The 17,610-nt window shown below is 43.4% G+C and overlaps 1 protein-coding gene across 1 annotated transcript in view; it reads right to left on the reverse strand.

The window, feature by feature from the left end:
* Positions 1–4,812: 4,812 nt before the first annotated feature.
* Positions 4,813–17,610, reverse strand: part of XYLT1 (xylosyltransferase 1) — a 127,311-nt gene continuing 114,513 nt past the window's right edge. The window contains exons 10-11 of the mRNA XM_084817872.1: positions 16,390–16,723; positions 4,813–10,347 (exon numbers count right to left, since the gene is read on the reverse strand). Coding sequence (XP_084673998.1) covers positions 10,025–10,347; positions 16,390–16,723 — 657 coding nt within the window. The 3' untranslated portion in view covers positions 4,813–10,024. The remainder of the gene's footprint in view (positions 10,348–16,389; positions 16,724–17,610) is intronic.

Genomic DNA, 17,610 nt, shown 5'->3' on the forward strand with positions numbered 1-17,610 from the left:
TGATTATAGCAATTATTTCTGACTTTGCATCACTCTAAATAAATTAGCATATGCAAATTTTATGCAAATGTGCAGTGACTTTCCTCTTTTCTGGTGATGCGTAAGTGGCCACTGTACTGGACATGTGTAAATTGGGAGCGGGGCCCGCCAGCTCTCGGCTCGAGTGCCACCCCCCACGTAGAGTCCTCTGGAATAAAATGTCCTCCAGTGGCAACAGTGGTAATCCTTTAATGGGTTCCAGGCAGCTGCCATTTTAATGTCCCACAATGTCTCCAACATGGCATCGCTTGAGGCATTGTGAGAAACTGAAGTTGTTGTGGCTAGAAAAACAAGGTGTAGATTGACCTAGGATTGGCATCTGTAGTGGGCGGTGGCAGGGTTCTGCGGGAGGTGCCTGAGGATGCCAGGTAGTGGCGCCAGGCCTACCTGCCACAAGAAACCTATCCTGACCCCCACCCCAGGCATTCACTGTCTTGACGTTTTCCATCTGAAAATGGCGTTTGTATCAAAGACAAGGAATTGTGGGAACGTTCCTTCGTAGGGTGGCCCACAGCTGCATTTGGAAGAGTTATTCCCACACAGCCGACAAGAAAAGCACCCCACTTATGCCATGAGTTCTCAATGAGGTGATAAATCTGTGCCTAGCATTTCAGCTGGGCAAGTAGGGGCTCACATGATTCAATAGTTTTTCAAATAGAAACATTCCCTCCATATGGAAAACTAGTATGTCAGTGGGATGGGTTCTAGCTTAGCTTTCTCCTTGATCTGCAGTCCGTATTGTTCACGGCATGAAGATTTTCTTATTTTAAAGAGGAGTTTTTACTCATGGGGGTCTTCTGTCTGCCCCCTAAAATGTTACAGATCAGCTACAGGCATACAGTGAAGCTATGCCTACTTCAACGAACCAGTGGTTAGATAAAAATGTATAAAGGTGCCTAAGATGGTGCAATAAAAACAGGAGCCCTTGGTGTGTTAAAATAATAATCTACAAAGAAGACCAAATGGAACTGGATCTTTCTGGATAGTTGGTGCTGAGAAAAATCTCGTGGAGCTCTCAGCAGCTTTCCTGGCTCCAAGACTTCTTGGTTAATGAGATGTCAAATATCATGGTGCAATGGAATAAAACGAATCATCTAACAGAAAATTTGCCCAGGAGAAAGCAGCCAAAATAGAGGTTAGAGAAGCCACAGAATTAATGGAGAAGCAAGAAAATCATCAACTCCCCAATGTCTGTTTTGTTTTTAAAAATAAAATAATGTTGAGCCATGTTGAGTACCTTTGCAAAAAGAAAAAGAAAAAGAATCACAGAAAGAAAAGCTAATTCATGCGGGGCCATTCATGCTCATGGTTTTGTCTGGACATCAGAACCCCAGAGAACATTACTGATGTCCCATAGTTCAAAACATCTCTGAGCTGGTTCATATATGCAAACTAACTTCTTATATTCTCAGCACCAGGGCAGAAGAGCCTGTGACTTTCTAGATGTTGTTGGACTCCAGCTCCCAACTCCAGCCCAGCCAACCTGGCCAATTGGGGGGGGGGGTGTCACAGGATATTTCCAGTTTAAAGAACTACATGGAGAAACCCAAGGGCTGGATCCAAATGTAAGTCATACTTAAGTGCAGACCCTTTGAAATCAATGGAACTTAAGTTAGTCTTGACTAACTTGAGTCCCATTGATTTTAATGTGTCTTTTCCAAGTATGGCTAAGTCTGTTTCTAGACCTCTGTATGTGAACTGAGGTGCTCAGCCATTTCTTCCATTGCAGAGCCATATACATTCAGGCTGGGGTCAAGGGTAGGCATGGTTGGGCACCTGATGACAACAGCGCCCTGGAGATGGTCCCCCTCTTCACCATTTCAACCTGCTTGTTCACTTGCCTCCTGTTCTGGCCCAGATAACAATGGTGGTGAGAAGGAGCAGCAGGAGATGCCACGGCCTCCTTGCTAATTGGCTCCCTGCCTGTCAAGCAAGCAAATGGTAGCAGTGATGAGAAAAAGGAGGAGGCGCAAGAGCAGCAGGTGACAACGGCAGTGAGAAGGTAGGCTCACTGAGGGAGGGCGCCCATTGGGGGTGTCTTGTCCAAGGATCCTCAAAAACCTGAAGATGGCACTGATCATTTTCCTAGTCTATCAGTTGTCTCCATTTGTATACAGTTCAATGGGCCAGTCTAAGTAGGGATAACATTGGATACAACCCTCTGCAAACATGGAAACAGCTCCTGTTCAGGTGGTCTGAAAATGGTGTCGTGTTTAGTGTTCCAGACTAGGACCAGAGAGACTTGGGTTGAAATCAGGGTTGTGTGCAAATGGACCTCTTACTCATGTTGCTTCTACTCTATTTTGCATAATGCCTGAATAGGGCATACCTCTCCCAATAGTTTTGGAACAGATTTTTGTACATGTGAGAATCCAAGAGCAAGCCTTTGGAAGTGCATACTCCAGGTTGGATACAGGATCTGGCTTTCTCGACAGGAAGGGCTCTGCTCCCAAAAGATGCCCCCACCTGATTTGGGACAGGGAATCTCCATTTCCCCCCTTCAGCAAGATCATCTGATTTTCTGTGTAGCATTTTCAGGAGGCTGGAGGGCTGCCATTGGAAAGGGTGGGGGTGGGGAAATCCAGTTCCACCAGTGCCATTGATCTAGGTAGGGTATGCGTGGATCCAGCCTCCCCTTCACAAAACTCTGCAAGCTCTCCCACTCGTCTCTTCAAGACAGGAAAAGCCATCATTCTTTTCGGATGCCGTTGGAGAATTGTACACATGTTGCCAGACAAGAAGACCAAACAAATACAGGAAATGACCCGCAACCTTAAGTAATATAGCTGTGAAGCAACTGGGCTGGGCTTACTGTTGATAATTAATATGTATAGACAAATCTAACTATATTTTTTTTAATCTGTGTAATCTAAAACATACATCGAAACAATAAGCGAGAATGCAGTGTTGCACTGTACAAGCTTCACCATACCAAAGAGAACCAATACCAAAGAAACCAAACACGCTTCCACATAAAGTCTTCCCCTATGGTCTAGTACAAAGAATATGGTCTAGTGTATAAAAGGTATGCCAAAAACTAAAAAAGCATATGCGTACAGGCACATTGAAAAAGTGAAAAAGCATATGCGTAGAGGCACATTGAAAAAGCATATGCGTACAGGCACATTGAAAAAGTGAAAAAGCATATGCTTACAGGCACATTGAAAAAGCATATGCGTACAGGCACATTGAATAGAACACATTCCTTACACTTATCAACATGGGACACTGCAGTATTTAGACCTGTGAATGAATATAAAAGCAATATTATGTTTTAAATTTTTTAATTGTGATTAAAAACTATTACTTAAAGATGTATTAAAATATACAAAAAAGTTTTTTTTAAAAATATAAATCACCAATTTATAAGTCTTGCTGAGTTTTTAATTAAAAAAACAATATTATGTTTATTTTTTTAAAAACTGTGATTCAAAACTATTAAAGATGTATTAAAATATACAAAACAAGTTTTTTAAAATTAAAAATCCACCAAGATGTATAAATTGGTGAGTTTTTATTTTTTTTAAAAAAGTTGTTTTGTATATTTTAATACATCTTTAAATAATAGTTTTTAAGTACAATTACAGTTTTTAAAACATAATATTGCTTTTATATTCACAGGTCTAAATACTGCGGTGTCCCATGTTGATAAGTGTAAGGAATGTGTTATATTCAGTGTGCCTGTACACATATGCTTTTTTAGTTTTTGGAATACCTTTTATATAGTAGATGATGTTCTTTGTACTAGACCACTGAGGAAGACTTTATGTTGAAATGCGTTTGGTTTCTTTGTTATTCGTTATCTTTTGTATGGTGAGGCTTTTACAGCACAACGACACTGTATTCTTTCTTATTGTTTTGATGTATGTTTTTAAATTACACAGATAAAAAAACCTTATCATTAGATTTTGCTCTATAGATTTATTATCAACAGTAAGCCCAACCCAGTTGCTTCATTGCCAGACAAGAAAACCCATCACTTGCAAAGGTTTACGAGAGTGCACAGTCTTTCACGTCATTTATTCATTTTCTTGCAAAAGAATAAAATAACGCCACCACCCTCCCTAATCTCTCTTGGTCTCGTGTCAACCCCCCCCCCCCGATGTTGTTTCAGCATATTTGCAAAGGGTAAAAAGTGAGAGTCATGCAGCAGCAGCAGACCAAGAGAAAAACAAAACAAACCAGCCACAGAAGTCTCAAGGTGCTTTTGTTTTTTAATACCTTGACAATAGCCCAGAGAGAAAGAACATACAACAGCTAAAACTCCAAACACAGTTTTTTAAGGCCACATTTAAAAAAAGATGAAGAAACTTAAGGCTTCTCTAAAAGGGGCAACTCATAGGATGCCATGGCATGAACACTGAGTTGGAAATAGTCCAGATAAGCTGATTTACCCATAGGGAAATCTCACAACCAACAGCCTAAGTCTGAAGCTTTTTAAGGAGGTGGTGCTTTTGTCGTGGTTGCGGTTAATGGCAACCTATGTCAACCATCAAGCACACTGGATTCCCTCATCCGGCATATTCCCAGCAAAACTGAAGGTGCTGTTCTTACAAGCGACATGATCACCTTTTTCCCAATCAAGGGTGATTCTAATCACAAACGGAATCAAAGACAAGTCATTTATAATATACAAATGCAGCACAATGAACTGTGCCAGGAATTCAACCACTCTGCTATCAGAGGCACCTGTACAGTATCTTGCTGTTTATTTGGCAAGGTTACAAGTCTAATACTTATACATTTTCTTTCTTCGTCTTTTTTTTATATTACTGAGAGAGAGAGAGAGAGAGAGAGAGAGAGAGAGAGAATTTGCATAGATTATACATTCAGCTCAGAGAAGTTCTTGTTTTCCTTTCATCAGGTAAACACATTTGCAAGTATTAGTGAGGTAGCACCTTTGGTAGCACCCATGAGCAAAAGAAGGAAACCAAGGCAGAAGCAATAACAACGGGGCGGGGGGGGGGGGAAGGAGACAAAATGCAAACAGTATTTCTCAGTAAGGGAAAATGGCATGGATGGAGGGTCCTTCCAGCATTTACAGCATCCACATTTGTCAAGAAAACAAACGAGGTCATTGCTACCATGATACGAAAGGTGGAAATCATTTTTTTTTAATGCTTCAGAGTCATGTGAGGAGAGTCGGCGCAACACCCATCTTTGAAATCACCAGAACCGGCAGAAGGAAAAGTGGTGGAAGAGAACAAGGGCTCTTTTTTGTGCTCTCAAATGCCTCCTGCAGTTGCCTAATATACACTACTCCAGCTTTCTTCAAGCTGGTACCATTGGCCATGCCAGCTGGGGGACGTTTGGATCTGTCATCCAGCACATCTGGAGGGCACCAGGCTGGGGAAGTCTGCATTAAACAGCTACATCTCGATACGTTCGCGCTCCCTGGCAGCTTTTGAGCAAAGAGAAGTTTCCTTGTATGAGTTCGGATGTGCGCAGCTGACGCTCGATGGCTGCACTTTCAAGGGATAGCTAGGAGGTGTGAAGGAGAGCCATCTCAGTCCAGCTGCCCCAGGCATAACTTTCCGCAAGCCATCTCACATCAGCCTCACATGCAATCCTTGTTGATGGAGGTTGTGTTTTACATGTGCATTTGTAAACTACCAAGCAATTGGGAACGAGATATTGGAGGATGGGCGAATAGCTGCATATGAGACCCAATTTCTTTTAAATCAGGGGTGATGGTGGTGGTCAAGCAACCTGTGGCTCTCCAGTTGTTGTTGGATGACAGCTCCTATAATCCCTGTTGATTGGTCATGCTGGCTGGGGCTGATGGGAGATTGGGTAGTATCCAATTGTTTCAATGAGTCTACTCTACATAGGACTAACACTGGATACTACCCTTGGAGTTCAACAACAGCTGAAGGGCTACACCCATTTCAGTGGGTCTGCTCTATGTAAGACTAACATTGGATACTACCCTTGGAGTCCAACAGCAGCTGGAGGCTTCCCCAACCATTTGAAAGCTCAGGTGTGATGCTCAGGTTGCCGACGGCAACCACAGATGATAGGAAATCGGGATTTAACACACTGAGACACAATCAGGGTTCCCAGCCTTGGGCCCTCGGATGTCATTGGATGACAAGTCCCATCAGCATGGGCCATGATGGCTGGGTATGATAGGGGTTGTAGTCCAGCAACATTTGAGGACCTGTGGTGGGGAACCACCGTTCTAATAATTTCCCCAACTTCCCGTAAGTCAGAACTCTTTGTGAGAGTGGAAATCAAGAAAGCAGAAAGAAAAGGAAAGGGGGAGAAAGGAGTTTTTTTTTTAAATACCTTTTCTTAATAAAGGCAGCTTTAGTTAGTAAGATAAGATAATCTCCAAGCTGCACAAGCAGCACCTACTAATTAGTCACTGACTAAAACACAAATAAATACCTAACGTCTTCCTGCCTCCTATGCAGCCCCCTTTTGTGCCAGCTAAACATTCTGCCATTCATGCCAGCACAGCTGACATTGCAATTTCCAAAAGTCCAAAGCAAACTGGAGTAGCTTTAAACCAAACAGGATGGTGAGAAATACATTAACAAGCCATTACGATCTCAGGTTTGACAGTCACCCATTACACAGCAGCCATTTTAAAAGGGAATTAAGCTGTTCCTTGTTAACCTGGTTATGATGTCAGCCCTTCTGGCACATGAGCTGACTGCTTATTGAATGGTCTTGAAAGTTTGACATGGACCCAAAATATTGGGAAAGGAGCAGGAGAGAAGAGAAACCTTCTTTTATTACATTAACTGGCCCTTTTGTAAAGGAATCCGCATAAGTTCTTTGAAGTTCGGAGCTCTGTCAAGACCCAAGAGATCTGGGATTTGAACCAAAGACCCAAAGAAGGAAGGAGGAGATATATATGTACGTGTGTGTGTGTGTGTGTGTGTATGTACACGATACAATGTATGCACAAGAATTAAACTAGAAATGAATCTGTGTAAGAGAGAAAGTGATGAAAATGAAATGTTAGGAGAATTGAGGCTTTTTCACTCTCTTGTCGGGATGTTGGGATGTCAGAGGAATCTGGTTGGGGGGTGGAGCTTGATGAGCTTTCATTGGGCTGCCCCCCCAGACTTTGGCTTGTCTTCTGCCAGCTGGCCCGACTCAGTCCACAGTGAGTTGGGCCAGCTGATGGATTTTCCTTTTTTAAATTTTTTTTGTGTGGACATAGACATTTGTGCAAATTGTGGCTGTAATTTGTGCAAATTTTGGCCACAATTTATGCAGTTGCAATTTGCACAAATGTCTATTTCCGCAAAGCAAACAAACAACACACATACACAGAAAAAGTCCCTGGAATCTGGGGAAAATGTGTGGCATGGCTTGGCTGGCAAATGCAAGCTGTGTTGGGCACACCACAGAAGTCCTGCAAGCCCACAAAGGAACAGATTTCCCCGTGATAGACATCCCTACTCATTTGCAGCCCTAGACTCCAATGACCCGCCACATCTCCCAAATGTGGAACAGGACTCAAAGCCTGCTAAAAGGTCAAAGATCAGATACATAAATGTACACGAGGATGCCATTGCTATTCCTCCCACAGAAGAACTTCTTTTAACACCAGGCCCAAAGTGTCCTTTGTCATACCTTCCAGACTGGCAAAGGCATTTTAGGGCCAAGCTAAATCTGACGGTGGCACAGACGTTGTGTGTATGTGCTAGGATTGGGCCAACTGCTAAAGGAGTGTGGTGGGTGGAGGGAGATTTAAAATGCAGCATGGATAATGCTCAAATAGTGGGGGGGGGAGGGAGGAGAGATTAATGAACTCCACAAGCCATACCCCCTAACCCCTCCCAATTTTAGCCAAACCATGCTCTGCCCATAGATTTCTAAAAACTGTACATAAGAAGCTGCCTTATACCAGGTCAAACAATATGATTATTTAGCCCAGTAGAGTCCGTTCTGACTGGCAATGGCTCTCCAGGGACTCAGACAGAGAGAATCCTTTCCCCATCAGGTGCTCCTTGATCCTTTCAACAGGAGATGCCTGGAATTAAACATGGGAAGTGCCCTGCTATGGCCCTTCTCTGAAAAGTAGCTAAGGGAGAGAATCACAAAAGGTAAGGGGGCCCAGCCCCCTCTGCCTCCCAGTAATCTGAACACTGAGCATGGACAGGTGGGAGGTGAACTCTTCATTGCCATCACTTTCTCCCTGAAACCAGGCCATCACTTTCCTGCACCATCACTTTCCCCCTGGTGGGGTTCTGTGTCAGGACATATCTCCTGCCAGGAGAACAACAGCACTGAAAAAAGCAGGGGAGGGACCTGAGTGGGGAAGAGTTTGTTTGCTCCATCCTGCCAGCCCATGCTGCAGTTGAAATCATTTCCCTCACAACCTTGCTTTGTGGGGATTGGGTCTAACTTGAGTTGGGCTATGCCAACCCCATCTTGACTGGGTATAACTTGATTGAATATAACTTGAGTTGGGCTATGCCAACCCCATCTACCTTCAATCCCAAGAAGCATCCATCAGTAGTTACTACTATAATTGGGGCAAGATTTGTCTCTTATAGTTGAGGCCCTACTTAGTGGAGCTTCCAATAGGATGATGGGTGTGTGTGTGGTGTGGGAGCTTCTAGATTCAAGTTATTAACAGCTCAATGCTGCTGTTTGTACTGTCTTTGTGGGAGGCACTATCAACACAACCTGCATCACCTTAGTGGACAATTTACTTTAGCATGAGCTTCACAGGTGATCATGGGTATCAACCTGACAGTCTGTATCTACACATAGGTATCTACACTTGCTCCCAGTGAACCTCTGCCCATGCCCCTCTTTTATCTAGCATCTTGGTGGTAGGGATGTCAGAGAAATCCACAACAGAATCAGGTGAGTTTGGATTTCTATGAATCTGACCTGCAGTGGATGACTTCTCTCAAGTCACATGGCTTCCAAGGATTTGCGGGCCATTTTTTTTTTAATTTTCCAGAATTTTAAGCAAATTTAGTTGTGGAAAAATATGTAAAATAAAAAACACCAGCCGAAAATGCACATTTCCCCCATAGGCCCAAGCATGAAAATGTGCATTGGGGCGTATTTGTGCATCTTTGGGAAGGATTTGTGCATTTGCGCAAGTATACATTTGTGCAATGTGAATTTGCGCAAATTCAGGAAATTGGGAAAAATCCAGTTCCATCATGAGCAGACGATGGAATGAAAGGCACCAGACAATCCACAGAATGCAGACAGAACAGATTTTGCAAAATCCCTATATCCGTTCTTGGTGGTCCATTCATGCATCTGCTAAAGATGGGCTCTCACTTAAGAAAGCTCATGCTAGAATAAAGATATTGCCTTTCAAGGTTCTAGAGGTCTCTTTCAGTGCAACCCTAATGCATGTTTACTCAGCAGTATGTCCCATAATGTCCAATGGAGCTCACTCCCCAGTAAGTCTGTTTGGGATTGCAGCCATCAACTCCTAGACAGAAGTCCTATGCAATTGTTTTGTAATCTGGAAGTTCAAATATTAAAAACCCTGTAAATATTAGTGGGGTGAGATAAGACTAAAAACAAAATTAAAAAAAATATATAGGAAAGGCGGGGGGAGGGGGAATGGGAAGACCCAAGTACTGAAAGCTTGGCTTGGCATAGTGATAATGTCAACACTTTTGCTGGATTTTTATGAGGATGATTTGGGAAGTAATGGCAATTTCAGCATCCGGGACTGACCTCCACATTCCTGTTCCTTTCAGAAATGCCACTCTTTTCGATGCTACATCTGTGCTAGAAACGTAGAAACTTTCCCCTTCCTGTTCCATCCCCAACCCTTGAAATGATGAAATAGCTGGGGATTCTCCAGACAATTTCTGGGACCTTCACGAAAACAATTTGTAGGTTTTCTTGAAGGAAGTGTGACAGCTAGCCCACATAATTAAAAAAAACCAAACAATTTAAATTCTGAAAGTGCAGACGGACACCCCACACAAGTCACAAGAGCCACAGTTCAATTCCCTTTTAAAGCTGATGAAGGGTGTACCAGGTGCTACCTCAAGCGGCCGTCGGGTTTGACAGGACCCAATTCGGACTTTGGGTCGGGACTGAGTGAACTCCATGAGGTTTGGCTGCAAGCCTGCATGACAGGACAGGAGGTCGGGCCTGTGCTACAGATATCAACAGCTGACCACACACCTCCAACCAAGCTGTCCACCCAGTTTTCCAGCATGGCGCCCGTGAGCACCGCACTCTTTTTGGCCTGATCCATCTGCGCGGCATTGATTGGGATGTTCAAAACTGGGTTCAGGCCTTGGAAACTCTGCTCCATGTAGGCATTCTTCAGAGGGCCGCCATGCAACCTTGTGGCTTCATCTGAAAAAGAAGGGGAAAAAAGCCAAAGTTCTAAGTTAATAGCATTCCGTTGTTCTTTTTGTATTCCTCCTGTCTTCCAGCAAGCTCGACAACAACGTGACCTCCAGCTTAAACTACTGCAGGTTTCCCCAACCTGGTGCTTTCCCATGTTGGATTACAGCTGCCGACAACCCCCAGCTATCTGGAGGGGTGAATGGAGATATCCACATGTTTTGAACTTCAACTCCCAGAAGATCTTGCCAGTGTAGCCAATGGTCAGGAATGCTGGGAACTGAAATCCCAAATATCCAGAGATCTACTTTCTGCCCACCCCTACAGTAACGCACGGATGGACGAATCTGTCAATTCCAGTTTCTATCAGTTTCTCATTTTTCCAATCCTAAGTCTGAGACTGGAATGATCCTTATTCATTCTTTTATGTATTTATTCTTTAGGAATTCATTCATCTATCCTTTCGTCAACCGCTTCAGGATGTGTTTCAAATGAGAAGCAGTATATTAATACCGCAAACAAACAAACAAATACATTCCCCCCAATGCTCTGGACTGATGCTACATTCAAGTGTCAGGGAGACCAAGCTACCCGGTTCTGCTTGGAGGGGTGTTCCCAATTTTTTTTTTAATGGGTGGAGGCAAGGCAGGCATCACCAATCTGGATATAAGCTCTAGGAAAACCACAGCCTGGCATGTTCTCCTCTTTTTAAAGTGGGACCAGCAGAGCCCAGTGCTGAAAGCAACACACATGCCTGGAAGCAAAACCCTGTGTGTTTTTTTTTAACAACTGCAGGAGATTCATACTTCAATCCTGGAAAGGTAAAACACCCACCACCTATCCTTCAGTGCTCTGATGATACTGCTGCTCTTTCTCCACTTGAATGTGTATCCTGCAGTGGGCAATCTTGTATGGATGTTTATTCAGGACTGCTTATATTCATGTATACATATACAATAGAAGTGTCGATTTTCTAAATGGCTAATGGTGTTGTGAACAGATCTTGTTCCCCTTGCGGTTCCTAGTTCTCTCTCCTGCCTCTTTTTCCTTTTTTTCCTGTTATATCTGCAAATCAAATAGTTGGGTTTTTTTTTTTTTGAAAAGGCAGGAAAGCATTTATGTAAGTTATCAAAATCATTACATGAACGGCAGCAACATTAAACCCTCTCGTCAGAGCCTAAGCCCTGTGGAAACATTCACCCTGGCATGTTTGCCTGAAATTCACACAGGTGTGAAAACTGGGGAGTTTGTGCATTTCTCCACAGCCCCCTTTCCCCCTTTTCCTGGTTCTGTTCTTGCAAACCTGGGACTTGATGCTAAGAGCTGCTGCCAAAATACACACACCCACCTCCAGCACAAAAAGGCCTTCATTCAAGAAGACCCTCCTGGGCTTGGAAAGCCGTGCTGTCTTCCAGTGTAATTTGCAGGCCAGGAATTACATACTGGTGTCTACAATTCGTGCCACGTCACCTGGGCCATTTGCTGATAACTGAGCTTTCTTTCACTTCAAGGTGATACCAGTTTAGCTTCTGCTGCAGGTGAGTAAGATTTTGTCTCCCTGGTCTATACTCTCTCTGCCCAGATGTCTCACTAGAACTTGGTTTAACATTTTGAGGGGCCCATCTACAGAAAACAGTTTCAGATGCAAGAACCCAAACCTCAAATATCCCAAAATTACTTACTTGAAAGTTGCCCTTTCCAGCCTGCTTATTACTGCTCTAATTATATCAATAGCTTGCCAAAGCAGTCAAATTCTACCTCATTTATTCTGCTGGCTTGAGCCCACTCTAATACTCTCAGTGTAACAATTTCCAGAGGGGTAGCCTAGGCACGCTAGTCTGTTGCAGGAAAAACAATGGAGTCTTGGGGCACTGTAAAGGTGAACCAACTTATGATGGCATAAATGTTCATGGACTAGAGTCACCGTACAGATGATTGGGGAGCATTTGCAAGGTGAAAGGGAGGTAGGGGTCCTTTTGGAGTATCTGTGAGGGAATGTGGGAGAGGAGATGAAAACAGCCTGGCAGTGGAGCAAAAAACCCTTATAAATGCTGTCTGCCCAAGAAATCAGTCTATTTCTCATTCATGTCAGTTTTGCACATAATCATTCATAAATGCCAGTGTGGTATAGTGGTTAGCGTGTTGGACTGGGATGGGGGAGACCCAAGTGCAAGTCCCCACTTGGCCATGGAAGCTCACTGGCTGACTTTGGGCCAGTCACTGATGCTCAGCCTAACCTACCTCACAGGGTTGTTGTGAGGATAAAATGGGAGAGAAGGAGGACCCAGCAAGCTGACTGGGATCCTTGCAAGAGGAAAAAGGTGTGTGTAAATGTAATACAAAATAAATCTCTTCTGTCTAATTTATGCATCAGTCTGCAGAAATGCGCATGTATTTGTGTATGCAATTTCTTGTAACACACACATTTTTAAGCGATGAGTTTAATGTTAGTCCTATGCAGACTAGACTAATTGAAATGAATGGGAATTAGTTGCGATTAACTGAAGTCTCATTCATTTCAATGGGTCTCATTCCCTAATATATGCAGTTCGTTTACACAACATTCCCTAATATACACATTTGTTGTTTATTCCCTAGTACACTCATTTTGTATGTAATTTTTGTGCTGAACTGAACACTTCCCCTAACTGCAAAATATGAAGAAAAGCACAGTCCAAAGAATAACTTGCTCTGATCCACGTATCAATTTTTGAATTGCAATTTATGTTGGTTTGCTTAAAACTGTGGACCAAAGGAAATTCTCTCTCTGCTCCATCCCTAACATATGATATGGGGAGGTTTTCTTTATATTTCTGGTTGGGCAAATTATAAATAATGCCCCCTTGGCATCACTGAACCTTCCCTCCCCCCAAATGTGATCATGCAGGTTTGCAGGATCACTGAGGGTGAACAAAGCCAACTTGTACTCCCTGCATGGCACTCTCCTTACCTTGAAGGGGTGCTTGCCCCCTTTTCGACATGATCCCTGAAAAAACCAGTGGAAGAGAAGGAACATAAGATCACAAGAAGAGCTGTGTGGGATCAGACCAAGGGTCCATCTAGTCCAGCATTCTGCTCACACAGTGGCCAACCAGTTGCCCCAATGGGAAACCCACAAGCAGGACATAAGTGCCACAGCACCCTCCCGCCCATGTTCCCCAGCAACTGGAGTATATAGGCTCACTGCCCCTGGTACTGGAGGTAGCACATAGCCATCAAGACTAGTACCCATTGATAGCCTTTTCCTCAAGGAACTTGTCCAACCCCCTTTTAAAGCCATCCAAATGGGTGGCCATCACTACATCTTGTGGAAGTGAATTCCATAGTTTAACTGTATGTTGCGTGAAGAAGAACTTCATTTCAATGTTGCTGAAAAAGAACACAAAACATGACCTAACCACCCACCCCTTTTTGTACAGTCCTATTATTTCTCCTTATTACAGTGCTCCTTAAATCTAGAAGTGTGGCTTTTTCTTTTTTGGACAGCCTCTGTATTGTTCACAGACATATAACAAAAAAGGCCCCTTTCAGTGTCTTACGTTTTCTGTCAGAATTTCACAGCATTTCCCTAGCATTGAAAAGAACTTTAAATAATACAAGTGGTGACAAAGTGACAAATGCTAAAAGAAACTAAAGCTAAAGAGACTTTATAATGACATTTTTTTCTGCATGGAGCATAATATTGTGTCTGAACCATACAATTTTGGAAGACATGGTGGGGATCACTCAAAACCTTGCACTGAAAATGCACTTCTAACCTTCAACTAGAACACAAGAACTGCCCTGCTGGATCAGACCAAGGGTCCATCTAGTTTACACAGTGTTTTGTTCACACAGTGGCCAACCACAGTGGGAAACCCACAAGGCAGACATGAGTACAACAGCGCTTTCCTGCCCATCTTCCCCTGCAACTGGTGTACATAGGCATACTACCTGTAATATTGGATAGCAATCAGGACTAGTAGCCATTGATAGCTTTCTCCTCCATAAATTTCTCTAATCCCCTTTTAAAACCATCCAAATTGGTGGCCATCACTACATCTTGTGGAGGTGAATTTTGGTAGCGAATTACGTAGTTTAACTATGCACTGTGTGAAAAACAGGGATATGTGAATCAGCAAAACCCGAGCTCCAAATTCCATCTTGAAGTTCGTTCCAACTCGAGTCCATATCAGATTGTGAGCTTTTTTTCTTTTCTCATGAAAATCAATGCATATTTTCATGCAAATGTTTCCAAATGTACGCACAAAGTGTGCACATTTTGGAAACGTACACATTCTTCTCCCATTGATTAAAACATATTTGTGTGCATTTTTCAAAAGGACACCTTTTTTCAGGTGCATTTTTCAAAAGAACACATGCCGTCGAACACAATTTTAGGGGTCTGAAAATCACATTGCACACTCCGAACTGTATGGACTTCAACCACAGATTGTGTCTGAGTCTCTGATCGGTCTGGAAGGTGCAAACTGAGTAAAATCCTGATAAAAAATGAACTGAAATGAATTTCTCTTACATGTCTAGAGAAAAAGTACTTCCTTCTACCTGTCCTGAATCTCCCACCCTTCAACTTCATGGGATGACCCCAGATTTACAGGCTATTCTTATCTTAGTATGCATCTTGTCAGTGGTGGACGGTGATTTTGGTGGGGCTGTGAACCCAGTCTGAGTTTTAGTCAAAACTAGCCAGGACTATAAAGGAGTGATCCAAGGTGCTGGACTGCTGGATGTGCCTGATCTCGTCTGATCTTTGGCCCAGCCGCTTCATCCTTTCTGGCACTACTTGGAAATTCCCTCTGCTCTTCCCCAGTAATATATTGGACACCTTCCGACCTGAGGGGCTCATCTTCCAGCGTCATATCTTTTAGCCTTGTGATACGTTCCATGGGGTTTTCTTGGCAGGAATACTGGAGTGCATTGCCATTTCCTTCTCCAGTGGACCACATTTTGTCAGAACTCTCCGCCATGACCTGTCCGTCTTGGGTGGTCCTGCACGGCATAGCTTATGGCTTCACTGAGTTACGCAAGCCCCTTTGCCACAACAAGGCAGTGATCCATGAAGGGGTGCTATTATGTATTTTTATGTATTTTTCTTGTAGCCAGGGAGTCTGCCAATGAAATAACTATGTTCTGGAATATGTACTATTTATGGTTTGAGCCCTGCTATTCACTGAATTGTGTATGTTAAATCCTAGTTATGGATTTGCATTTTTGCTCCAACAATAATCCAGTAGGTCTGGATAATATTTGGACCAGGACTGCTTGATGTACCATGGGTGATAATATCATTGACTCACGTAGGCACAGTAGATCTTGGTTCATGCCTAAACATGGAGGTTTTGGGTCCCTTGTGCAATCGGTATACAAAACGACTCATCTCCTTTGTATTGTATCAGTGCGGTAACTTTTCTCCCCCTGTGATGGTTAGTTAAATGTTGGTTGCACGTTGTGGTCCTTGTCCAAGCACTTGATTTCAGTAGGAAAGAGTTAAGTATATTTGTGGCTCTTCTGCTGAAATCAAGGAGAGTTAACTGTGTTTAACTTTGGCTAGATGGCACCTTGCATTATTATTCTATTCAGTATTTGTTTAGATTTTTTGCAGAATGTGGATAGGGATACATTTTTCTCCCTCTCTCATAATAGTAGAACGCGGGGTCATCCCATGAAGCTGATTAGTGGGAGATTCAGGACAGATTAAAGGAAGTATTTCTTAGTTAAACTATGGAACTTGCTACCATAAGATGTGGTGATGGCCACCAATTTGGATGGTTTTAAAAAGGGGTTAGACAAATGTCTGGAGGAGAAGGCTATTAATAGCTACTAGCCCTGAATGGCTATATGCTACCTCCAATACCAGAGGCAGTAGGCCTATGTATACCAGTTGCTGGGGCAGCAGGGTGCTGTTGCACTCATGCTCTGCATGAGGGTTTCCCATGGGCAGCTGGTTGGCCACTGTGTGAAGAGAATGCTGGACTAGATGGACCCCTGGTTTGATCCAGCAGGGCTCTTCTTATGTTCTTATGTTTGATGTTTGTATGCAAAGTTACTAACCTTGCCTGATCGCTTGCCTATTGGAAAATGTCAGAGGAGAGACCAGGAATTTGGTTTCAGCCACAGGAACCCAGTGATGCAGGATTTTAACTGTCCAAACTCCAGGCCGGAGGGGCAAATTCAAAGGTGGCTTGTAGTGAGTAAACTCTGCACTGGATTCTATAAGAATATCATACGTAGCAGCGATGACATTAATGGGGTCCACCCAGATGACTGTAACGGTGACATTGGGTCCCTTTCCCCACTTCTGCATGCCAATTGGCTCATCCATTGGTCCAATTAGTCCACCAAAATTTCGGAATATCCTCTCTTTAGCATCCCAGTCAGTTCCGATCTGAAAGCAAAAGAAAGAAAGAAAGAAAGAAAGAAAGAAAGAAAGAAAGAAAGAAAACGTTGCATGTTAGGTGATACTGAAAGAAACAAATAAATCAGACTGATTTAAAATCAATGGATTTGGTTCTTTTGCAATGGTCATGTTTGGATGGCTGTTGCAAAACCCACATGGCCCTGTACTGCTGTTTCTCAGTGCTAGGGAAAATTAGCTGCTAACAGAGACATAAGCGGAGATAAATGATTGATGGAGGAAAGTAGTCAGCAGCTCCTCTTCCCCTGCATGTGTGAATGTAATGCAAGGCAGCTTTCTTTGCCTGTTGGCTGGAGACTCTTCAGACTTCTCGGCAGGCACAGCTGCACTAGAATAATAAATGAAAGGGATGGATCTCACCATAAATGCATAAAACATTGGTCAGAGCTAGCTATTGATGCAGAGCACAATCCTGCAGGATGGGTGCTCGATAGATGGACAGAGGCCATCTCGGCATCCTCCAGCTATCCTAAGCAGTGCCACCAAGAGCCAAGCAGGGCGGGAGAAATGACAGAGTTGTTTTCCCTTCCTGTTCCTTTGTTCTATTTGGATCTACTTGAGCCTCTGAGGTCATCTACCTTGCTTCCCTTCTTGGGGGTGGGGACAGGGACAGAGAGTCTTGTCTGGTGGATCCATGGCCTCTCCCCTCCCTGCCCACTAGCATGGCCCCTTCTTTCCCTCTCCATCCTCTTCCAAGGTAGTGGCAGCATCCTCAGGTGAGGAAGCAGCTGTGGAGCTTTCCATAGCAGCTGTGAGGGGTGGGTAGGGAGATCTCAGTGGTGATTCTCTACTGAGGTTATCGCTCCATATATGGCTCTCTCTCTCTCTCTCTGTGTATGGAAATCCACCATATCCTA

Source organism: Heloderma suspectum, chromosome 12 (assembly GCF_057233095.1).
Source record: "Heloderma suspectum isolate Gila_16-S chromosome 12, 16-S_ref, whole genome shotgun sequence".
Classification (NCBI taxonomy): domain Eukaryota; kingdom Metazoa; phylum Chordata; class Lepidosauria; order Squamata; family Helodermatidae; genus Heloderma; species Heloderma suspectum.